Source organism: Opisthocomus hoazin, chromosome 9, assembly GCF_030867145.1.
Source record: "Opisthocomus hoazin isolate bOpiHoa1 chromosome 9, bOpiHoa1.hap1, whole genome shotgun sequence".
NCBI classification, from domain to species: Eukaryota; Metazoa; Chordata; class Aves; order Opisthocomiformes; family Opisthocomidae; genus Opisthocomus; species Opisthocomus hoazin.
Window position 1 is genome coordinate 13,068,814 of NC_134422.1, and position 25,005 is coordinate 13,093,818.

The 25,005-nt window shown below is 43.9% G+C and overlaps 1 protein-coding gene across 3 annotated transcripts in view; it reads right to left on the reverse strand.

Annotated features, from left to right (window-relative positions):
- The window catches only part of PDIA5 (protein disulfide isomerase family A member 5), a 104,988-nt gene that overhangs the window by 54,000 nt on the left and 25,983 nt on the right, over positions 1-25,005 (reverse strand). For 2 of the 3 annotated variants that reach the window (XM_075429882.1, XM_009943390.2), the window contains exons 4-10: positions 21,208-21,291; positions 20,387-20,432; positions 14,190-14,282; positions 12,863-12,923; positions 8,714-8,781; positions 4,146-4,237; positions 3,970-4,041 (exon numbers count right to left, since the gene is read on the reverse strand). In XM_075429882.1, the coding sequence (XP_075285997.1) occupies positions 3,970-4,041; positions 4,146-4,237; positions 8,714-8,781; positions 12,863-12,923; positions 14,190-14,282; positions 20,387-20,432; positions 21,208-21,291 (516 nt within the window). Of the gene's footprint in view, positions 1-3,969; positions 4,042-4,145; positions 4,238-8,713; positions 8,782-12,862; positions 12,924-14,189; positions 14,283-20,386; positions 20,433-21,207; positions 21,292-22,643; positions 22,849-25,005 lie in introns of those variants that run through there. The other variant, XM_075429883.1, reaches the window with a different exon arrangement.

Below are 25,005 nucleotides of genomic sequence, written 5' to 3' on the forward strand. Positions count from 1 at the left end.
CCATTTCTCCTCAGGAATACATGGTTTTACCCTGAGCAACCCCATGACCTGAGGAAGTATTGTTATTTCCTCACTTGGCAGTGGGCTTGTAGGCTTAATTCAGCAAAAGCTACTCAACTGTATGCTTAACCTAAAAGAGAAGTGACATGTTCTACTGACTTCACCACGATTTCACATGTGTAACCATCTTTGATGGATCAGAGCCAGGCAGACTGCTCAAAGGCACGGTGGCAAATCTAGAAACTGAACCCAAGCTCCTCTGGACCAGTTTAGTGCTCATCATCCCGCTAAACAATTGCTCTCGGCTTTTATTAATGTACATTAAAAAGATAATTTGGCAGAGGTGAACTAAACTATGCTAATTGACATTTTACTTATTAAAGCAGTGTTCACACAAAGGACACCCAAACATAAGAGCATTTGGAGCCAGACTTTGAAGCTATTTTGTCCTTGCCAGTCGTAGTAATGAGTTCCAAATACCCCCCAAAATTCCCTAAATTCTTTGGCAAAGTACAGGTCTGGATGTAACCCCATCTCTGGTGAAAGCAGATTTACTATTTTTGATTAAAATGTATTATTGTGTTAGCTGCCTGGAACAAGGAATGGCAAACGGATGATAACTTGTTTATCCTGCCTGGCTCATCTCTAGGCTGGAAGCCTAGTCTGATAAAAAAAAGCAGTAGAGAGATACACAGAATCAGGCAGCAAATTCTATTGATGTAAGCAACGGGTATGATCCAAGAATATTAAGCAATCCATGCAAAACTGTGATGCACACCTCTGCTGCTGCTTGTATGATAAGCAAACCGAGAAACAAACATCAAAACAAAAGATCGGAGCTGCACTTGGCCAAGCAGATGAGAGAAAAAAAGAGGCAGATCCCTGTCCACAGGAGTCTACTCTCTAAAAGCTTAGCAGATAACCAGTTTGCTTGTTGCCATGCCTGTAAGAGGGCAATAACCTGCAGGTATCCTGGCAGAGTGAAGGCATTCCAGAAGACACCATGCCACTTAGCGAATTTGGAAGGGGAGCTGGGTTCAGTAGGCAGAGCGTGATGAACACGGACACAGTGGCTACAAAGCACTGGGAGAACGCTGTATTTAGCAGGGTCTGGCATGACCTATTTCAGTAAGGAATTAGTAAAGCAGGGCACAGGATGTTTATTCAAATTGGCCAATTTAAAATGCTGTGCATGCTAATAAGCCTACACAGGAGTTGGTAAGAAGCACCTCCAGGTCTGGAGGAAGCAACAAGCAAAATCTAAAATGGCATTTAAAACTGAGACAAGGTACATCCAATGCCTGAAGACCAAAAGTAGGATGACAGAAGTCTGGAAGAGATATCAAGAGCTCATTCAATTAAGAACAGAGAACAAGTTCTTGATTTAACTGAGTAGATGGTGCTAAGGAAAGGCCCGAGAGGAGTCCATAAAACAGCAAGACAAACTGAGCAGCTACTGAAAGCAGCAAGAAGCTGTCTGGTTTGCCTACCATCCCAGCTGATACAGCTGTGTATCAGACAAAAAACAAGAATTATGGTATGTACAAGATAGCATCTCTCATGCTAATAATGCCGTGTGTCAAAAAGCCACCTGAAACTCCATCAGATAGTAGCCAGCGCCTATTAAGGAGATAAGAGAGGTTAAGTATCTGTAAGACTGATGCATTAGCACACTTCAGTGTAAGAAAGAAGCACCTCCCATAAGTAGTAAAAGAAAAGATGTTGGAGCCCTCCAAACTAGCAGCTCTTGTTCTGAGAGGAAAGAACATGAAAAACATCCTTTCAATAATTTAAATAATTCTAACCTTCGTTAAGTTATATCATGCCGCCCTCAAAAACTTGGCACAGAACAACCACTTTCAGTGCTTTACCAGTAACGCTTAGAGGGGAAAAACAGAAAAGTGGGAGAGGGAAGAGAAAACAGCTGTTTTTCTGCAGTATGTACCTAGTGTCCACAAAAAATAGGTTATTTCATATGGCACAACGTCCGCTGGATTCTCTTTTGAGAATTTACAACGACAGCACAAGCACACACAGTATGAAAACGCAGTGGCTTTGCTCGCCACAGGCTGCCATGTCCACCCAGCACTGCCGTGCCCCTGCTCCGCACAGCAACGTCTCGCATCAGAGCGACTTCCTGACAGGATTTTAATATTATACTATTCTGAAATATAGCCTATACGCCTTGCAGCTATCTAATTACACTCTTTGGCTTTCCTACAGCCCTTGCCATACCATTTGACTACTAGTACTGCAGATTCCTCCGAGTAATATAATATTATGTATGTACTAGATCTACCCCGTATACAGTTTTAATTGCAACATCAATTACTGGCAAAATTCAAGTATGCATGACTTCTCAATGTGGTTTCCTTAAAAGTTGTACTTATTATACAAAATAGGGGCAAGAAGGCTACTGCTCAGATCATCTTTTGGGAAACTAATAAGCATGCACTAACATTAAGTGAGGACAAACAGCTGTCTTTAGCTCTGGACTGCTGAAATACCAGCCAAAGCCCACAGTGGCTTGTTAGCAGAGATTATCGTCGGAAAGAGCTTGCAGCTGTTCTGCTTTGCCTCCAGTAGCTGTGTTCACTTGCTGTCACAGTACTGATATAAAGGCACTGCATATTACAGGGATTATCTGGATATTATGTGGGCAGACAGGGGAAGAAAAACCCCATCCCAAACATCTAACGTTTCACATGTGGTAGCCAAGAGATAACCACATCCCTGCAAAACTGAAAAGCATAATAAAGCGCAGGTGATGAAGTCATAGTGTTGCTCCAGGGGCTGATGGATCTCCTCAGCATTGCTGGAGTTGCCATCGTGATTGTTCATATCTGAAGGTTTAATGGACTAAATGAGGCTTAAAGACTATGGCTAAATTCCTCCTCTTTGATCCACCAGGCAGTACTCACCTGCAGTGTTTGCACCTCCTGATGCTAAGAGGAACATCGTGGGTTCCCAGTCCTGAAGCACCTAGCCTACCACTGCTGCAGACCCTGGGCTGCCTGCAACCCGATGTATGTCTTGAGCTTGGCCCCACCAGTACAGTAAAACACATTTATTCTGAGCCAATTTTGCTAATCCATATTATTACAATAGTTTGCAGCTGTTTGTTCCTTTCCATATGTTTGTTTCCTTTTATTAGCTTCATTTCAAGATTATTTCTGTGGCTGCAGAAAACAAGGGAGGGTTACAAAGATGACATAATGTCCAAGAGCCGGGGCTAACTGCTAATGGTTTTTCTCCATCACCAGACTATCTCAGCTCTCTCCAGCTGCTGTATCAGCCTTACTCACCACGTGCTGATTTGCACAGCTGAAGAGCAACTACACACACACTCACACACCTTTCCTATCTCTCTCTCTCAACTGCTAGTCCCACTTGCTCATTCAGCCCCCAAATATTTATGACTGCAAATAGCTCTCTCTAGGTAGAACAAGATGCTTTCAACACCACTTCATGTCATGATGGGAAACACAGACTTTGTAAAAATGACTAGCAATCCGGGGTGCCTTGATCTCCAGTTTGTCTCTGCAAGACACTCTGAAGGCTCCAGCTAAAGCTTGACGAACCAGTGAGAACTGCGTGCTCGGCACACACATTTTTAATAAAACAAAAGAAGTCAGACCTTTTGCACGGTATTAAGTTCAGGCACCCAAGACCACTGGAAATTTAAGTTGGCATTTTTAACAAAGCTGAGATCCGCGTGTCTGCATTTATTTTGGTCCACAGACGGTCTCCTGTTACAGATGAAATGCAACTGTAAAATGCAAGGCATGCATGCTAAAAACCAAACATTATGCAATCTCCCTGTACTAGTTTAGCCAATCTCAGCGGGGTAGTTTTGTTTGCTCTTCTGAGCAGAGGGAATGAGGGAGAGAGGGCTGTTCCTCAACCATTACATTCTGTAAATAATGAAGAGTACATAAAAGGTGGAGTGCATGCAGTTCAATGCCTTACTTTTTCAGCCACTCTGCTATATCTGCTGCAGTAGCACCATAGTTCTCAAAGTGGAACAGGAACTTTCCTTTCCTGTTGAAGCAACAAAACAAGGTTTAGTCCTTGCCCTGGAAGATAAGAACATGCAATTATAGTTGAGTGTATGATTTCTGAAGTAGTAGCAAAATATAACTGACTCAAAATAGCAGATTGTAGGATATCCCCGGACATTGTATTCTTCCTTTATCCTTTCAAATTCAGCAGAGTAAACATTCATCCCCGCAAGCACCTGAAAAAACAGAGCATAATAGTATTGATTCTTACAATATGGTAGGAACATTACAACTTCTTCTAAAGAGTTAAGTAAAAACAACTGAGCTCTGGGCAGACTCTGATTTCATTCACATTGCTGTAAAGCAAAGGGATCTCTGTAAAAGGCAGTGAAGTTTTTCCGATTTTGTGCGAGGGGGAACAGAGCAATATTTGAGTCTAGTCCACAGAAAGCACACACCAACCAGCTTGTTACCTCCTCCCTGCTCTGCAAGTGTCTCCGCTCCTTTTTATTCACCCACTAACAGAAACACCTAAAGGGAATTCTCTCAGTCACACGACTTGTGCTGCTCTTTGCACATTTGTATTTTAAGCTACAAGCCTAACTAGACTGGTGTATTTTTTTTGTTTTTCTACAAGTACATGGCTTAGTTTGCATCCAGACATTAGCTAGGACACAAGAAATTCCACCCTCATCTCACTGGTGTCCACTCCAGCAATGAATTTACGATCTCAGCTAATGTCCAGAAGCTCTAACCAGCCAAGCACTGGTGTCCTCCCAGTTCAAAAAAGCACTTAGTGAACGGCAAGGGGCAATCAGCATTACTTTGTTGTGAAAGTAAAACATGCCCTATTTCCATGAGCCCAGGAAATACCACCTGGCATTTATATGCTTTACATACGTTAACTTACCTGACAGGTAGGCTACAATGAGAGTTAAGAATTAACCTTGTCCTATAGATATCAAAAGAGGGGCACAGAAGCAAAGTAGCTTTTCAGACTAGCAGGTGAAACAAAAAGCCTCTCCTTCACTTTCCTCACCTCTATCCCAACCCATCCTCCACCTTCTCCTGCAGCTTCTCCTGTGCCCTATCCAGTTGTCTTCCAAACGTTTCTGACCTGAAAATTTGAAGATGGGACTGACTCGGAGCTTCTGTGGGTGCGGGATTCACACAGAGGTCATTCTGCTGCGAAACCTTCAATCAGCAAGTTGCCGAGATACCACTTCATGATTAACTTCACTTAATGGCATTGATGGCTTAAATCATTTATAGCACCAGGGTCTTCATCCAAACCCCTCCTCCTTCCCCCTCCAAAACCAGGATTTTCTCCTTCCAGCTGAAATACCACATCAGAATTTAATACCAGGTTCCTGACTGCAGCAAACTGCACAGACCAACCAAATGTGCTGAGAGCCAGCATGAAATAAATCTTAAAGCAGAAAAATCCTCATTTGAAGGTCAACCCTTCCTAAGAACGTGATGGAAAGTCACAAAAAGATACTTAGTTTTCTCTCCCCTATCCTGAGAAAGGATAAAGGAAAGCTAACCGAGCAGAGTACAGAAATAGGTTTCATATTGGCTGGCCAAGTCTCTTTCTTTGAATTCTCCCTGTGGTTCCAACAACCAGATTGACTTAATTCGTAGGAGATATCAAGACCCAATTCTCCCCTTCTCTTATCCTCTATGTCACCACTTGAGGGTAGGTAAATGCAACAGGATCAAGACGCAGTGGTTGCTTTATAAAGTGAGAACCAGGTTCAAGAACCAATTCCTTCATGAACACCAGTCTACCAGACAGATTTCACATTTGCCATGAACTTTCAGAGGATTGCCTAGGCCTTAAATCGGCATTCCCAGCCATTTCAGATGCTCTGCTACAATTTCACTGTGTCCACCCTGCCTGCAGCAATTGATACAAGTCAGTAACTTGGATGCATTCTGGTGTTCATACGTCATTATGAAGCATAGATAGCAAAAAGCTGATTACAATGGGATTCGTTTTTAATGACAAAAGTAACAGCTTTAGCTCCCCTATAATCACAGAAATTTGTAATATCAGGCTGTCAGGGACCATCAAAGTACACGTTCTAACCAAAGCCAGGATCGTCCCTCTATACGTAAGCTGCTCCTGCCAGGTGTTTGGCTTATTTGCTTTTATCAAACAACTGAAGGAGCCTGACTTCAATTTAAGTCCACTGCTGCTTCTAACAGCCGCAGCAGACATGAAGATCAGTTTAATCCTTTCGCCTCCACAGTGACTTTTGACGTATTTCAATGCTTATCTGCTCTCCACCACGCTACCTAAAACCTAAACCGACTCTGGGACGTTCCCAGCTGGCCATGTCTTCTGGGCTTCTGATCATTCCTGTTCTACTGTGACCTCCTCCTTGCTTCACGGTTTTCTTGACAGCATTGCTCCAAAATTGGTACCTCACACCACCACTTGAAGCCTTCCTAGAGCCAAGTTTAATGAACAGATTAAACAAAGGCTTCCTTTATTTGATATCTGAGATAAGTGTAGGAACTTCATGCTTCTGAAGTCTCATGTTTTAACCAATAAAAAGACAAGCACTTAAAGGAGGAAAGCACTTCAGCATATGCTCAAGCCGGTCTTTACCAAGTAAAGCATTCTGGCACACCCATGAAGTCCATGGGCATTAAGGAGATGAAGGGCTTTGCTGACCACCAGTTCGTCCCTGCACCGGGGCCATAATGCATCAGTGACAGCCACTCGCCAGATACCTCCCTACCCGCAAACCACGGGAATCTCGCGTGCCAAGGATAAAATAAGCCATTCTCTTCCAGTTTGGAGCCCTTTTTCCCCTCTGCACTGGGTGTAATGGAATTGCAAGACTAAACCGAACGTAACACTGAAACTGCCACCCTGCCTTCCTCTCAGTAACACTCCTGGGACAAGAAACAACCAGTCCCAAGAGAACACAGCAACCAGCGACAGGTACAGTTCACCTTTACATTTTTATGACCTATTAAATAGGCAATACTGGACTTCATTTTCCTGCTATATAATAGCAATAATCGCTTCTGAGCCTGGCACACCCCGACAGCTAATGACAGGTCAGATTAAAAGGCCAAACCTTCAGCTCATCCAAACCAATCATAAACTTTCCAGCAAGGTCTGATCTGGAGGTCAACATCGCTCTAAGGTACCCCATGGATAATTTATGATGGTTACTGCAGTTAACGTTACAAATGGCAAACTGTGTACACATCCCACTCGGGAAGCTAATGAGGTCAAATGTAGATGAACATACCGATTCTTTGTGAAAGACACAGGTGGCAGTGGCATAACTGGACTTTTCTCTGAACTGATCCTGTACTAAAAACACTCCAGTGAAAAAGCACCCCGACCTGAGCTGCAGCAAGCACAGGCACTGCCAGTTTCAGAGCTGTGCCACAGCCCTGTCACTCAGCTGTCCAGGATTAACCCAGATCTACAGAAACCATTTCCAAGTGAGGAAGGAAATAATGAAAGTAGAATAGATCTGGAGTTTAAATTCTCCAGTCTGAATTTAATAAAACCAGCTGCGCATGGACAAGGCAGGCATAACTGCAGGAGAACGCAGGGCTCCGCAGCGTGCCTTCTCTCTGGCACCCGCTCTGCAGGTCCTTCTTCACCTTCCTAATTCCTGCCCACCCCACCCCTCGCAATGCACCCGCCGTGCAAGACCGAAGCGCCTTCCCTAAGACCGCAGCGCACACTCCACCGAGGGGAGACGGCATCGGAGTGCTGCCTGGCTAGGTGAAAACGCTCTTGAAGATATCTCCAAGGGTTGTACCGCATCCTACATAAATCTGAACAACTCCCACTCATTGCAGCTCTAAGCAAACAAGGATTTAGAGAAACACTTCTAAAAAACAACCAGTTGGGAGAACGCGGGGGAGTCTGACACTACTCGGTGCTCATGAACAGCAACGGCCAGAGCTGCCCTAGCAATGAACCGCAGTGCTTCACCTTTTCCTCACCACGTGCAGCCTCTGCCAAGCAAACCTGTGAACACGACTGAATGACCCAACAGGTAAGATCAGACTGAATCCAGCTAAAGCCGTGAAACAACAATCCTATTTCTTTGTCACTCATGTATTATTGGTATCATACAAATTACACACTAAGCATATTATAACACCTGGACTTGAGAAGTACCTTCATCTGACTTGGAGAGATCAATACACCTTATTAATGCAAGCAGGTAGCTAACTTATTATGACTGCTGCTGATGGATTTTATTATGGTCATAAGGAAATACCCCTCTGTGATTTTCCAGTAAAAAGAGTCAATTAATCATTACTATAAGGGCATCCATCCTTGATCCCTCTATGAAACATCAGGCCAAAAAGCTGATCAAACCCATTATGGCAAACATTTCTGCATCTTTACCAACATGAGCTCTACAAACTCACAAATTAGAAGCTAAACAATAAAACCACACAGTGTCAAAGCCCGTTTTTCCGTGGCAAGAACTACACTGGATCTAAAGGACAAGTGAGTTAACATCTCATTCTCCAAAGGTTTGAAAAGAATACAAACCCAGAGGGAGAATCCTGACTGGATCTGGCAAAGAGTCATTCACTTCTGTTTTGTTTCATCTTGCTTAAAAATTCCTCGCTTTAGTATTTGTGGTTTTAAATACTCAAAAAAATAAAGTGTTAAAAGGATTTAAGAAACTTTATATAAATCTTTTCTTCTCACTTACATATTTACCCTTCAGTTCTGTGGCTGCCTGCTGGTAAGATGGCATCATTCTCTTACAAACACCACACCCTGATAAAAAAGAAATTGTGTAAGTAATACGCCGACAACTCTATTCAAAGTGTTCTACAGGATCTATGTTCCAATGCATATGAAATTACATTTTTATATACAAAAAAAATTTTAAATAAAACTAATTATCTATTTCACTAAATAATTATTAGTTTCTAAGGATGTTTATTCTTCTGACATGCAGCTATTTTTGCATGTTTTTCATGCTATTCATTTTCATACTCATTTCTCATGTCAGTTTTGGGAAGACTAATACTGTCTTACATAGCACTGAGCCCAGAGGGGAACTTCATATGAAACTCACATTTCAAAAGTCAATGGAAGATGTCATGCTTGTGAATTAAAAAAAAAAAAAAAAAAAAAAGCGCTTTGTGCATTTCTGGTCTTTAAAGAGCAGGGGGGAAGGTACTTCAGATTCACCCCAGCTTAACAAGTCTTTGAATTCATTTGAGACACATTTCCTAAACACATTGTACAGACATCAAAAGGTAAACAGCACTCTTAACTGAGAAGACATAACTCAGAAGAAGCACCAGCCCGTGTAAGATACAGTAACTCTACATGCTGAGGAAAAGACAAACAGCAAGTGAGGAAGACTACCAATGTATAGCTGGAGTATGCTAAGAGCTGTTTGATGACGCTCTGGAGCGCTAAGCAGATTAGCACTAAATCACCTTGTAAGCAGCAGGTTTCACCCCTGCCAAGTAAAATACGTGCGTGCATATGGGAAGGGGCCGGAGCACAGACAGCATGAAAGCAAGCAAGCTGTGGCCAAGCACTTCAGACACTTTTCGTGGAAACTCTTTGGTCCACCACGGAAGAGTAGTCAACATTTTTATTCTGGTGAAGAGATAAGAGTTTTGACAGTATCTTCCAGAAAGCAGGAACAGATTTTGCAGTCACTTGTTTAGGACTACATCAGCATGCCCGTGAAGAACATCCTTTAATCAGAGGAAAGCTAGCTCTTGTTAAAGGGGGCTTATCTGAAAGATGGGGAAAAACTTTATAGCAGGGTCTTTTGTGACAGGACAAAGAGTAATGGCTTTAAACTAAGAGAGAGCTGATTTAGACTAGCTATAAGGAAGAAATTCTTTACAATAAGGGTGGTAAAACACTGGCATAGATTGCCCAGAGAGGTGGTCGATGCCCCAACCCTGGAAACGTTCAAGGTCAGGTTGAACGGGGCTCTGAGCAACCTGCTGAAGTTGAAGATGTCCCTGCTTATTGCAGGGCGGTTGGACTAGATGACCTTTAAAGGTCGCTTCCAACACAAACCATTCTATGATTCTATGGTCTTTCCATCTTTGATATCTCTGCTCAAATTGCCAGTGAGGTTATTTAATTAATGCTGGTGGAAATGATGATTTCTTGGTGGGCACGGACCGCTCATTTGAGGCCCACTGAGGTCTATCAGCTTCATCCAAACCACTGGACAGACATGAAAAGATAGAAGTTGTTAACACCAGCTTCTGGATCCTCTGTTTCTTCTCTCCTCAGCAGACTCAGACCCTGCTACTGATCTCCCTCTCTTCCCCTCTTCAACTTCTGATGGCTCCCTGGACTCCCTTCTGGAGCAAGGCACACACCAGCCTCCTCCAGCCAGCCATCACCCCTATCATCCTCCCCAGGTCTCTGCTCCCAAACCCACTTCAGTACCAGCTCTCCAGCCCACACATTTCTGGGTTACACTGTTCAGGACACTCGCAAGCCACAGCCTGGCAAAGTGCAACCTCAAAAAACTTATTTTTTTCTGTTCTTTCTTCTTCTATTTTGTCTCAAAAGGAGGGGCTTAATTAAACACATATTAGTTTTTCCACTATTTGTAAAGCCCTGCTTTCAATGATGTTATAAAGAGCTCCTTTTAGTTGCCAAATCCAGACCGTCTCCTGCAAGAGTCCTCTTTGACAGAGCTAGCTAGAAATAAACCTGAATGCCTGTAAGTGTACCTAATTTTTCATATTTAGTGCCGTCTGACTTTGTAATACAGGTCTAAAAGTACAGTGAATGGTCTCCAAATGGCAGGTAATATCTTCTAAGGAAAGCATGTCTTTGCTCTGAGTCGCTTTACCCAGACCAAGCATTCCTGAAATATTAAAGAAACTACATTTAAGTCTGCAGTTGCTTTCATCTCCCTCTGCACTGGTACATAATGAAAGAGCCCATTTCCTATGAATCTGCCACAATGACTCTCAAGCCCTGGCTTCCAACAAGGCAGAGAAATAATGCAGCTGTCTTCCCCCTAGCTTCTCCGACAAAGCCTCTGATGTCCTCTCGTGCCAAAGACCTCCCCGAGTCACCCCTTACAAGTGAAGAAAAGCAGAATTTCCTTTAGTGACCAGCCTTGATTTACTGCTCCCAGTTATGAAAGGTAACACCTGAGCGTATCCAGCAACTTCAGCTGCCCAAAGCTAGTATTTTAATGCAACTGCTGGATGTATTCTGTCTCCAGTAACAGGAGTAAGAAAAGAAAAATTTGACAATAACCAAGTCAGAAGGTCTCGTGTGTTAAATAAAAGATGAGTGAGTTAAGAATTGTGAAATCAGAGGGGAGAAAACACCCTTACAAGTAGGCTTCCTTCACAGCAGTTTAGACAGCAGCAAAAGTATTACAGCACTGAAGACTAGCAGGTGTTTCGCCACTTCAAAAGAAGAGAAACTGGAAGGAGGAGGCTTTCTGGGGGAACGGTTCAAAGAGAACGCAGGGTTAGATAAGGCACATTTCAGGAAGAGACTCAGTTGTGGAAAACAATTATTCATGATACAGGTAAACTGTGAAAGCACTTTGGAGCTGAACTCTCCCTGAAGGGGCGATTTAGAGGCAGAGCAGGCGTATCATCACCCGCTGATGCAGCAGCAGCGACTGGGAACGACCACGTGCCATGCCAGGCCACACAGGACCATCCTGTTGCAGAGTCGGAAGGCACGGAGCTGCAACTAATTCAATTAAAGCAGAAAACATTCTCTTAGCGACGCATCAAACTAAGTCTTGGGCAATTCTGGCCATCTTGGCAGCATTTAGATGAGACTAAAACGGTAGAATGGCATTTCGTGCAGTAATTACAAGAGAAAATACACTGAGAAACAGCAGACAATGCTGCCATGGGACACAGTTTTAAAGAGAATCAGCCAGCAAATTGCTAGTGGTGCCTAACATCAATTTCCCTATCAGGGCAGCACTGGGAGGCTTTTCTAGCTTTGGTCACGCGTTCATTCCTTTCTCATTGCTCCCCTGCTTTCCATTTGAGCAACAACTCCGGTGCAACACTACCTTGTTTCGAAGAGCTAGAAAGCCTCTTGCATACCAGTCATCAGGAAAGACAAAAAAGCAGTCGCAAATCTGCAACACTAAGGAACACGCAGCCAGTGGAATGACAAGATAGCAGCAATACATGGTCAAGGTCACAAAAGAAATGCAATGATTCCAATGTGCTCTCCTCTTTTCTTCCTGCCCCCACCATGAAATCCCACTTGTATTCAAGCTGATCCTGCCAGCGTGGGTAGGAACACCCAGGGTGTCTCACGGATGGAACAGGAAAGATATTCCTGCTCCTGGCCACTGCACTGTTCCCTCTGCCTGTAGTCAGGAACAACAAATACATTGGCTTTTTTCAATTCCACTGTCTCCTCTGGAGATCTTTTGCCTGTGTGGAACCGGCTTCTCTTACGCTGTGGGCCAAACTGCAGAAGTAAACAGCGTGTGCAATACCCGTTTGCGCTTACAGCTCTGTCCAGGCCAGAGGACTAGGCACTCTCAGACAGATGTACTAACATTTTTGCACTCAGCATACAGCGTTTCTGTCTTGCACAACACAAATCTAGAAAGGACAACAGGTAAAGAAGTTATGGAAAGCAGCTGCTTAAAAGAACAATGAGCAAGAGTCACCAACACAAGAGGCAAGACTAGGACACAAGCGATGGACAACTAGAGGAAACCTGAGGACAGACAGGCAGAACACAGAGTTGAATGATAAACACGGGACAAGATGGTATTAGCGAAGCACAGGTGAGGCTTCCAGTCACACTTGGACATCTCTCAGTGGAGAAGGGAGAGAGAGGAGACAGGACATGCTGAGTTACTTACATGGGGCATAGAACATCATCAGAAGCGGTTTATCTTCCTTCTTCAGAAGCCTTCTCAATTCCTAGTGAATGAACCAAAGAAAATAAAACCAAACCTATACCCAAGGACACCTCTTATTATTGGTGTTATAACTTTAAAAATGTTCTTAGATGTATTCCTAGAATATAGGCTCATTTATCCGAGGGAAGAGGGGTCATCTTTCCTAACAGGCAACATTTGAGCTGCTTCTCCTTGCTCAAACTTAACTTGAAAGAAGATGGCAAAATTTATTATAAATTCAAATATCTGATAAATATCCTAGACCAGTATCTTCAATGTTGAGATGTGGAAGTTGTGTGAATCTCTGCAGAATCTCTGACTGGAAACTTTTTCTTCCCTGACCCATTCAAAGACCCATACTCTAATTCAAAAAGTCAGACTCAATAATAAACAAAACAAGTTCAGTTTCCACACTATGAAACCCTGTCAAAGCTATAAGAAGCCATGAGAAAAGATTTTTCAGTATCAGCATGATAAACCAGATGAAGTTTTCAAATTGAATGCAACCCTTGGAAGGCTTGTAATAGAGTACAGAGGGTGAATATTGAAAATTAATCTTCCTACAAAAGCTGATGTCAAAATAACTGCTTCTAATATTAAAAATGAAAGCTAGAAAATTGAAAAGGCCCTTTACAAAATACCAGCTACAGTCCAATCAATTAAAGTTTTAAAAATCTATAGACTAGAAAAGTAATACAAAAGACCAAGCTGATTATATTAGAGAGAATATAATGGGTAGCTTTGTGGTGGCACTGGATTTTTAAGGTAGTTTCATCGTATTTGCTGCTTTCCCACTTCGCACTGAGGGGACAGTTACTATACAAGGTTAAATCACTCCAGATCTGGATCCTGTTGCTTCCTGCTCCAGACTTCCTGAGATGACCGCAGGCACGTGAAGGGACCCAAGGTTTAACAACAACTCACAGTCCTAAGAGCAGCTTTTACCTCCCACTTGCGTCCTGCAGTGACTGCATCTTGCAGGCTGCTACATTTTCCTGAGACAAACCAGTCTGTTCTGCCACACCACCCTCAATGCTCTGATGCTCGCCGAGTCGCTGGCAGACTAATATCATGACCACACGCAGGAGAGAGGAAGGCGGGAAAAGCAGGAGACTTTACTCCATGGTTACCACAATCCACAAATGTTGTCAAGTCACATAAAACAGATTGGGTGCTTTAAACTTCCCTTCCAAAGCAAGGAAATAACGGTGCTTCATTAAGAGTTAACACAAACATACACACTCCCTTCATCCCACATATTGATAAAACATACAAAACATCTACCCACCTTTTCACTGTCAACATGCACAACATCTTTGGCGTCGGGATCCTCCTCCCACAGTGGAGCACCTTCTGGATCCTTGAGAAAGGCCACTACTGACTGTAATAAACACAGAAAAATGCTTTTAAAGAAAAATGAATATAAATCATGAGACTTCCAACCTCAAATCCATGCTGTCATGCAAACCCCATCCAATTACTGCCTTTGCTTTTCCTGCTCATATACTCATCTGCTCTAATGCAGGTAAACACAAATTTCCTATTGCAGAACCAAGTGATACATTGGTGAGTACCCCCCTCATAACTGGTATCTCAACCTACCAGTTCCCATTTCCCCTGTGTAACTGGGGAAAACAGTGTGGAAGTAGACCAGCACACAGACAGTAGCTTCAAGGATCCTTCAGAGAGCTCTTTCAATGGTACGAGATCTGCAATACTTCCACAGCTACTCCCAGGCTTAGCAGGAAAGATTTCTCTTTAAGCAGAGGTCAGGTTCCTATGCCCTTCACCATATCTGAGTAACCTTTGAATCCAACAGGACTAGTTAGAGGGCAGTGATGCTCGCTGTGAGCAAAAGCAATGAACTCCACACTTAAAGATCAAACTGCTTATTTGGTCAAAAGAAGAATAATCCACCAATAGTTCCCTCTATGACCCATCTATCTAGAAACTGCATGCAATGGATTTTTAAGTAGCAGAGTAAGAAGCAAATGTGACATGAGAAGTGGTAAATACGATTCTGCAGCTCCTATATTCAACAGGCTGAATACACATGCATGCATACTTGGTAACTGCTTAAAACAACTGACACGCAGCCAACAATCTGTTTCAGCAGACCACAGATATTCTCTTAATCACAACGAAATACTCTCTGATGGTTCCAGTTTCAGCCTGAGCCTGAGGGAAACTCCAGCCCTCCAAAGCCAATGAGATGCTCTCCATGGATTCCAGCAGAGTCCCACTGCCCCCCATTTCCAGCTGCACATGGAAGCACAAGCTTGCTCACTGTTATCCTCAGATGTCTGTGCTCTAGTAAACATAATACTTGGTATTCTGTGTTCATTCACCACTCAGACTGATCCCATTTCTTTCCATGTGGCATTGTTTGTAGGTACATGACCATTCCCAGACAGGATCTCTGCCACATCAGTAATGAAGCGAGATCCCCGAGGAGCTTCCTTAATGTAAGAGCAAGCAGATGATGCTGCCACAGTAGTAAGTGAACTCACCTGGAGTTGGAGCAAAGAAAAGTTTCACTAAATGGGCTATTTTGGCAAAGCAACTCATGACCGAGGAGCAGAGCTGAGCATATACTAACACACACCACGAATATCCACCTAAAAGCCTAGGTCTGTACTCCACCTACCTGAGAGCAGTTTAGCAGCACGCCTGGTGATGCATGCCTCCGAAACAGTCTCAGAGACACTTTTGCCACCTCTCTGTCTTTGATAGGGCAGCTCTGGTACACCATCCCAACAGCTTATCAACAGATAGCAGAGTTCAGCTCATTTTCCTCAATCTTAGGAGGTACTGCAAGGCTCAGGAGGATTCAGAGCTTATGGCAGGATCCATCTATTGAATTTCTGTTTCTGTCTACTTGCACAGCTAATATTGAAGAGATTTGTCTTCTCACAAGAGGCAGCATATATTAGTCACTAGACAGCAAGCAAAGCACTTAAGGTACCTAGTAAGAAGACCTAAGGGGTGAGGTAGTAGTGTTGGGGCCACAAACACTTCAAGAAGAAATTTATTTTAATATGGCATGAGCAGAGAAAGGAGCTAGCGGGGGGGGGCGGGGAAGAAAAATCAAGTCATTTATAATGCAGTTATAGTTGTTAAAAGCTCTAAAACTAGAGGTATTAACATCCCAAATAATCCCCTAAGAAGACTTTATAATATATGGGGAAAGGAGAGAAGACAACAAAACAAGGAAGATGTTCTACATTTAGGAAAGCTACATCAAGTTCTGCTCGCTCTCAGTCTGCACAGACCTCAACTACACAGTGGAGGGGAGGAGAAGGGGGTCAACATTTTAAATGGCTAACGAGTGCAATTGACTCTGCTAGTTTCAAGAAATCCTGCGTGCCAAGTTCAGTCATGTAGAAACAGATGTTGTTAGAGGATGGGGAATTAAAGAGTTTTAATTTATCCAGCCTCTCCCCCTCAGCCAAAACAGAAAAAATTAGATGCGTAATGTCTTCTGGCAGGAGCAGGCAGTATGCTGCCTTGCCCTCGTTACTCCGTGCGGTGAAGAGAACTTCCTGTGTGCCTTTAAATAGGAAAGAATCCCCCTCCAACAAACCACAGGACTTTCTAACCACAGAAATGCAGTGGTCCCCAGGCTGCTGAGTTAGAGACCAGAGCAAGGCCCAGGCCACAGCAAACGCCACGCTGAAGAATCACCTACACTCCTGTCCTGCCATGATGTGGTCAGGACCTGCTTTGACCCCACGGCACCGACCGAGACATGCTGGGCTGTAACCCGCTGCCCAGACCCCTGCGACAGCTTTGAACCTTAAACATCGAACAGGCAGAATGCAGGACACGGCTTCACCCAGCCTATGCTGCTAAAAGCAAGCAAGTTTTAACAGCATAATAGCTGGCTATCATATATGGACCTAGGTGTTACCCTGGGGAAAATAAAAATAATATATATATACACATACAGAAACACATCCCTGTACTTTTCACTCCTTTGAAGTATAATGCAGTAGGGATGCTAATAGAAAGACTTCCCTTGATTTCACAGACACACTCTTTACAACAGCAAACTTGAAAAGGATTCAGAGTTTAGAGCAGGATCTATTTATTGGGCTAGTCTATTCCCTTTGCTAGTATTGAGCAGATGTGTACTTTTAATGAGTTTTCTCCATTTTAGAAGGAGAGTAAAACTCTCCCTCTACTTTATCCTCCAGAAAAGGCTTAATCATGTACTAAACACAGCCTGGATACTGGTCTCATGGCACTATCAAGGATTAGGATGTGGTGTGACTAAAGCAACGTATGAGCAGCCGTATCAGTTAAGACGAAAGACTGATCTAAGCTTAGGTCTCCAACAGTAGCTGACTACAGATACTTGGGGAAAAACTATACTAGTACGATTCTTACATAGCATACACTGGTATGCGTTCTCAATTTCTGACAAAAAGTAATCAAGTTTATGGACTCTGCACCAGCTGCTGTATTTGGGCCTCTGCACTTGCTAACTATCAATGGATCTATCTGTTATGACCATCTAAAACTGTTTTTAAGACTCCTAAGTTCTTGGCTTTCACAACACGTAACTATGAGTTCCACAACTTTGTTTTAAACATTGTAGTTACTTGTTTCAAATCAAGTTTGGAGAAAAAAATAAGTAATCATCCCCTTTTGTAAGCTACTTACAGCCATACAAACATCTATTGTAATCTCCTCCAGTTGTCCTTTTTTCCAAGCTCAAGAATCTTCACTTAAATATTCAAGCCATCTGTGCCTCTGATCATCCTCACTGCCCTTCCGCAGTACTTCTACACCTTTCACTCGATGAGGCAACCAGTATAACATAAAAGACACAAGAAGAAGGAACCCAGCAAACTCAGGTAGTAGAATAACATTTCCTTTTCCATCTTCTCTTCCTTTCCTAATCATTTTACTTTTAAATACTGTTAAACACACGGCCAGTATTTTCAAGCCAACCACTGTCCTGACTGGTAATTCAAAACCATTACAATAGCCTGCTTTACCCCAGTGTAGTTGGAGCTGCGTCCTTTCCTTCCCTCTCATTACCCCGCAAGTTCCTACTGTCATATTGACAAGCCACTTGTTATTGTGAGAACTTAAGGCCTTCTGCAAAGAGTTGGAATTTTTTTTTTAAACTAGCCGTAACGATTTTGCATCACTGAACTTCGTTATCTTGCAGCCCACCTCCCTTCACCAGATACCCCAACCAGCTCAGATCCTAGCGCAGGTCTCAGCAGCAGGAGGTTCTGACGGCTAACCAACCTCCTCTCACTGTGAACACTGAGCTATCCTTTATTCCTCATTTTTCTAACAGTAAACCCACAAGGACATCTCTCCTAATTACAGGAGGATTTAGTCACTTTAAGAAATGAAAAGCTTTTCTTAAAAACCTGAGTACACAATCAGCTGGATCAGCCACATCTATGAAATTGTCGATTACTTCAGAAGAATCCTTTTACAGCTCTTCAGACCTGTGTCCACCACTCTCCAAAATGTCATACATATATTAATATGTCTACTGGATGCCTGCAAAGAAGATCCGAGTTTTATTGCCACAAGCTTGCTGAATGATGTGAAACAAATCCTTTAATCTCCCTGTTCTTCAGTGTGTCCACCTGTCCGTAAAATAAGTATGATACCCTATGTAATTGTGTTGCTCTGCTGCTCGCTGTTTGTAATGTACTGGGAGATTCCTGACAAACACAGCCAAGAGAGAGAAAGGTCACTGCCTCAACAGCAGAAAACAAGGAGAAGAAGTGGTATAGAAGGAGAAATACAGACAATATTCAGGCAGCTGTGAGCAGCAGAACAAGTAAACACTCCGCTGAGTTATCTGACCACTGCCCAGCTCTAATGCAGTGTCCAACCTGTAAATCATTGGCAGCCGGTTTCACGGGGGCAGTTGAATTAAGAAAGACTAGAGCTCCTAGAGCAATGGACGTTCAGAACCCCTCTCCCACCCCAGCTGGAATCCCACATCCCCGTCCACGGGATGCTGCTTCCTTCTCCCCAGCTGGCAGGGCAAAAGGGAAGGGGGAAACGCTCATGGCAAAACAGCAGCTGAAGGAATAAATGCTTTATGGTTCCTGTTGTGCTACGACTGCCTCTCAGCCCCACACTCCCCGAGGCTCTGCAGGTGCCTTCCAGTTGATCCGATCGGTAAGGGTGAGCCACTAACTCCTGGTTGCAGCGCTTTACGGGGGGCAGGAAAGACATGTCATGCACTCTTCAAACCACCCAAATTCAGGCAACTAACTAGTCTCCCTCGCCCCATCACCCACCAAGAGGGGAAAAAATGCCCCAGGTGCATTTCCTCGCTAAGCACAGGAGGAGCTTCAGGCACTTGCTGACTAGGCTGGGTATCCAGCATTGCCCTTCCTAGGGCCAGGATTTCTACTGCAGGAGAAGGGAAGGTACACAGTCCTGCCCTCCCCACCTCGGGCGAATCCTGCGTGACGACCCCAAGGGCAGGCTGAACGGATGATCCAAGCCAGGGCGCACTCCCAAGACAGCCCTGCCATCAGCCACCCCACAACAACTCTGGCTGTAAAAGGAAGGTCCGGAGCAAGCGCGCTTAGGAACGGCCACTCTGACAGACTCGGGTTCCTGCAGCACCTTGCACAGGCTTTCCTGCCAGACCCCTGACAAGCCAGAAAGGGGAAGTGAATGTTCAGAAGTCACCAAAGCCTTCGCAAGACCAGCTATGGTGCAGAGCCCGGGTTTGCTTGAGCAGGAAGAGAAATGGGAACCAGAGCTGGACAGAAGCAATTTCTGGAAGCCAAGTCATCGCAGGGCTGCAGCCTCGCGTGAGGACACTCCCAGTGCTTCACCAGGGCTTCGCAGAGGAAGGCTGCACACTTTCGGCCTGCTTACTGTGCTTTCCTTCCACTGTCTCCACAGTCATCAAGATCTACACATTTGTTTCGTGTTCCATGCCTTCCTCCTTCCACTGCCCTCACAGAAAGTTGCTTTCTGTTGCTCTGTGTCAAGGTTTGCAGAAGGAAGGTCGTTTTATCCCTACTGCACTCAAGGCACATCCATAGGAACTGGTTCCATAATCCAATAAAAGATAAGCTCACTTGGCTCTCTTTAAAGTCTATAAACACACAATCTAAACACCTCAGAGAATTCCTTATCAAAATGCAGTATCAGCTAATACTTTCAGTTATACTGCCTTTAATAGCACCTCGTAATCACAACAAGAAAATTCCTATTTGTTACCAGCTTGCAAGTTAACTCACAATTTACATTACAGTTCAACAGGGGTTCAATCTTTTTAATAATATCCAATTTTCCTGGATCTGTGGTTGGCAGACACGTACACACACAAAAACTTTTAGGTCATTCTGACAGCTATTTGTGAAGATTAACCCCCTTCCTTTCACATCCTCAGCATGAAAAATACCAACACCTGGTTTTAATCCACAAATGTCTCCCCCATATCTAGCAAAACCAAAAAAATAATAATCAAATATTTACATTTACCTTCAATGTGACCGCTCTGTTATATTCAGTATGAAATGCACCGTCCCTGTTGAACAAGGAGTGGGGAATAGTGTTAACTTACAGTAACGTTGCTGGAAATCATACAGCTGCTCTTCCTCACTTCTCACTAACCAGAACAACATCACCCTGCTGAAGCCACAGAACTAAGTAGAATTTACAGTACAGTAATTTAAGGGCTGAAAAGAGAGTCACGAAAAAGGGAGGGTGCAAAACAGAGTGTAAAGCAAACAGGTTTCTAGTAAATAATTTCCTCCCTGACACTTTAACAGGAATATTTACTAAAACATGATCTTTGGGGATGCAGATGCGGCTGCTTGGTGTCTCTTAGGCCTAACAGTACTCCCACTACTATTATTTCCAGGAAGAAAATCTCTTGCTGTTTCACCACACTTGCCTTTCTCCACCTACTTCACAAAGCACCATCTCAAGTCCAAAAAGCAAGCACAGAGAGGTGAAGCGACTTGCCCAAGGCACACGCCAGCGGGCACGTGTCGGAGAAAGCAAGAGAGCTCCAATCTCAGGCATCAGCCCTGTGCATTGGGTGGTTTCAGTCCACTGGGCATCTCTCCCCAGGCCCCGCTCATGCTTCTAGTGTACTCTATTCAACAGCAGAATAAATTTATCTCATCTTCTGTCACAACACATGCTTGCAAACTGAAGAAACAGCAATCAATGTCACATGTCAAAGGATAAAAAATAAGAAGTCTTTGCGCTGCAGCAGTATGGAGCTGCAAGGAGAACGAATGGTCCTAACGGGGGCATCAACAATTAGGAACTACAGATCCCAGCCCAGCACTCACTTATAATGGAGTAATTCCACTCCTTTCTCCTTTGAATTAGGATCTACTTTCATCTTCTTGCATAATTTTCGGCTTTCAGTATCACTGCAAAAAACACATATTGGAAGAAAAAAGGTTACAAAAAAGGAAATCAAATGCATTCAGTTCTGAAAACTCATTGCTGTGCTTCCTCATCAGCAATTAGTTACAACTAACAGTAATTTGGAAGCTGTTCAGCTAAGTTGGTGAGACAAGCATTGTGGAAAGCTGCATTACCCAATTTAATTTCTCCACTTGCTTGGTCAGGACACAGTGAACTGTGTTAAAACCACATTCCAAAGCCAGACCCTGACCAGCAGAAAAGTAGCCTGTCCTAGCATGTCCGAGTACCTCAGCAGACCTTCTGTCCACGGGATTAACATAAAATTTAGGAAGTCAAGTTTTCAAGAAGATTGTGCTGCTGTTAGGGTGGTAGTCAAAGATGATTGTTTGTGAAATGATTCAAAGAGAAAGAGCAGGTCAGCTTTTCTATCTGGCAGAAGTTAACTCAAAACCAAAAAGAAACATCTTCATGGTATCTCCAAGCCCAGATCACAAGTAGCTAGACTTAAAAAGGTCCTGCAGAAAACCAAAACTAGTTCCAGTCTTGCAGCCCCAAGCCCAGCAATCCCATTCACTCTAGGTATGAGGGATGTGACCTGTAGCCACACCTGGCAAGTGGAGGTAGAGACCATCTGCCACAGCTCCTGAAGGAGGCACGGAACAGACAGACAGACTTGCTGGGGGTGGTTTTCAAACTGAACACGAGTGAATCACTTCCAGCAGATTAGGCTGAGCTGAAGAAAGGTCATGGGAGAATACTGCATACACATTTGCTTAGGTGGGCAGGTGAAGGGTCTTCAGGGCCTAGCTGCTGTCCTAAACAATGCAGAAGTGAAGCTGCTAGGATACTTCAAGCTGAAGTGAATGAGAAGTCAGACCTGGGGATAACTACAAAGCGGATGATTCACATCGACAAGACTATCCTTCGCATTGACAAACAGCAAGATTAAAAAGCTTGGAAACTTGTTCCCAGCAGAGAACAACTTGTACCTTTTATGCAGATAAATCCATTTAGAAAATGAAAACATTGAAAACCCATCAAGTTTAAACTGATTAGAGACACATTAGAGACACCGAGATGCAAGGGTTGCAAGAGCCCCACCAAATTAAGCACTGCTGCCAGCACTGGTGCTAATTCTCCCAATGTTCTCCAGCTGCCTTTCTGCAAAGGTGAGGAACAACAAACAGCAAGTTTGCAGCATGCTGCAGATGAGAGCATGCCTTTGTGGAAACTTCCCCAATGCTGACTGTAGACGGAAATGAGGAGTGGGCTGCTGTGGACACACACAAAAATCAGAATATTCTGCTGAAGACAGAAATGAGCATTTCAAGGAACTAACAAAGCATGCAAGTACCTCACCAGGAAGGAGCACCCGTAATCCCAACTGTATAGAAGCATGTTCATCTGAAGAGTCTTACTGAATTCATGTCAGTTCTGCATTTTTCGATCATAGCCAAAGCTAGTCATTGTAACCCGCAAACGCTTTCTTTGCTTCTCCAGGAGGCTGGAGATCTGAGCCTGAGAAGACAGGTATTTTCCTGTCATCTGCTGTATCTTCGTTTTCCCCAGACTGCAGTGGAGGGTGGAGCTAAAACGTGTCATCTGTTCACTGAATAAAACGAAGCTCTCCCCTTGTAACACAACTAGATTACAAAACAAGCAGCCCAGATTTGGAGTTTTGCCGAAAAGCTGGTTTGCCACTTGGACTTTGTACAGAAAGCCTGTAGCAACATCAAACCCAGGGGCCAGAAACATCCTGTCTTCTCCCACCTGCAGTCCTCCAGCAGTGCCATGGGCTAAACCTAAGCGACATGAAGGTCAGGGGACCTCAGCAGGCAGCACCAGTTTCAGACCCTCCTCCCACCTTACCCCAGACAGATCTGGAGGCACGGAGAAGCCCTGTGGCCCTGCTGCAGCTGACTGCCAGACAGCTGACAAAAGTCAGTCTGCACTACAGGCAACATTTAAAATGCTCTTCTAGACACTCCCAAACGTTTCCCGCACACACACGTATTTGTGACCATCTCAGCCGTGCCAAGGCAAATGTTAGGCGGTTGATGCGAACAAGTGTAATGGTGAAATCTACCTCCAGCCGCAGGGTCTGTCAAACCCTGAGATGTGCAGACAATTGTTCTGGTACCAGCAGAGGACCGAAATGGGTATCAAGGCAACTCTGTTACCAGTTCTGCCACCAATGTGGTTCAACTTCAAACCACGTAGGAAAAAAGTGTAATTGTTCCTTATGTGTCACTTCGTGATCCGAATATCCAGAATTGAGTTCTGCAAAGTTCACAGTTGAAAAAAGTTACAGAACATTACTACTGAGATGTACCTGTGAGCAAGCAGCTAGCAACTCCTACCACCCCAAATCCTACCAATTAATTTGCTATTTGCATGAGTTTTTATTAAAAAAAGAGATAAGAACAGCTGTTTCACTGGAAGGAAACGGAATCTAAGCCCGCCCTGCTTTCAGGATTGCTCCATTAGTAGAGATTCACGTGGCTGCTTGAATGTACATCCACTACCCCAGGAAAGAAAGCAGCAGTTTACTCTGGTATGACTCTTCGCACCCAGTAAGCGGACTCTCTGCACCACTGCACTGGGAGTTTATCCTGTGCAAGCTATTTGCACTGATGCAAGGGATGGAAGAGGAGCAAACTCCCAGAATAGAAAATGTCTAAATATACATCAGTAATTTTTTCATGCATCGGTGCAGATTGTTGCACTTGCCAGACCCACCAACTCAGATGCTATACTAATGATTCTTCGGAAAAAGCAGAAAATGAGATGTACAGAAATGGCAGAGATGGACCCGTTCCGCTTTTCCTTTTGCTTTCACTTACAGCCAGACAAAAGTAACCTGCAAAGAGCAACCTGCTCTGATATCACTTGGTAATGACCATTATCCTTAATAAGAGTAAATATCAACACAGATGCAGTCCCTGCTCTGAGAGTTGTCTCCTCTGGATCTCCGCCAACAGCTCCTCTCTGAAGATGAGCTCCTCAACTCTCACATGGGAGAGGTAATTAGGACTCCAGTTCTTGCAATTTAATTATACAACTTAAAGAGGCAATGTAAGAGTTTGTTACAAAGAGTAGAAGGAAAAAAAAAAGGGGGGGGGGGAATAAACAAAGCCCCAAAGAAGCCAGAAACCACTCTCAAAACCAGCAACCTACCGCCTAGGCCAAGACACTCCAGACAAGGCACCAGGCTCAGGAAACACTGGTTTGAGGATGAGGGTAGTAACGTGCCCCCAGCAGCCAGCCCTGGGGGTATCATGCCACTTCTGTCCACAGCAATTCCAGCCCTCGCGGGTCCCTGCTGTGCTACTGCTGCAGGGACTCCTGCTTTGCTTTGCCTGCAGGCAGTCCTACAAATTGTCCAGCTTCACCTCTGGGGAAAACCATCCGGAACATCAACCTATCTGCAACACCACAGCAGACTGAACCAGCAGCTGTCTATGCGGTAATAAGGTCAAACCTTGAGTGGCATGATGGCACGGCTTCCTTCCACTCCTGCAGGCATGTTCCCCATGCTCCCCCTTCCCAAAAAACCAAACAGGGGCTCCAAAATGCTCCTTCGTTGGAGAAGCAAGAACATATGGCAACTTGACAAGAAGAATGATAAACGAAAGATCCAAGCTGACCTAACTAAGCAAGAAGTTTAAATCACAACAAAGATAAGATGCATCACAGGAATACTTCACTCCTTTCTA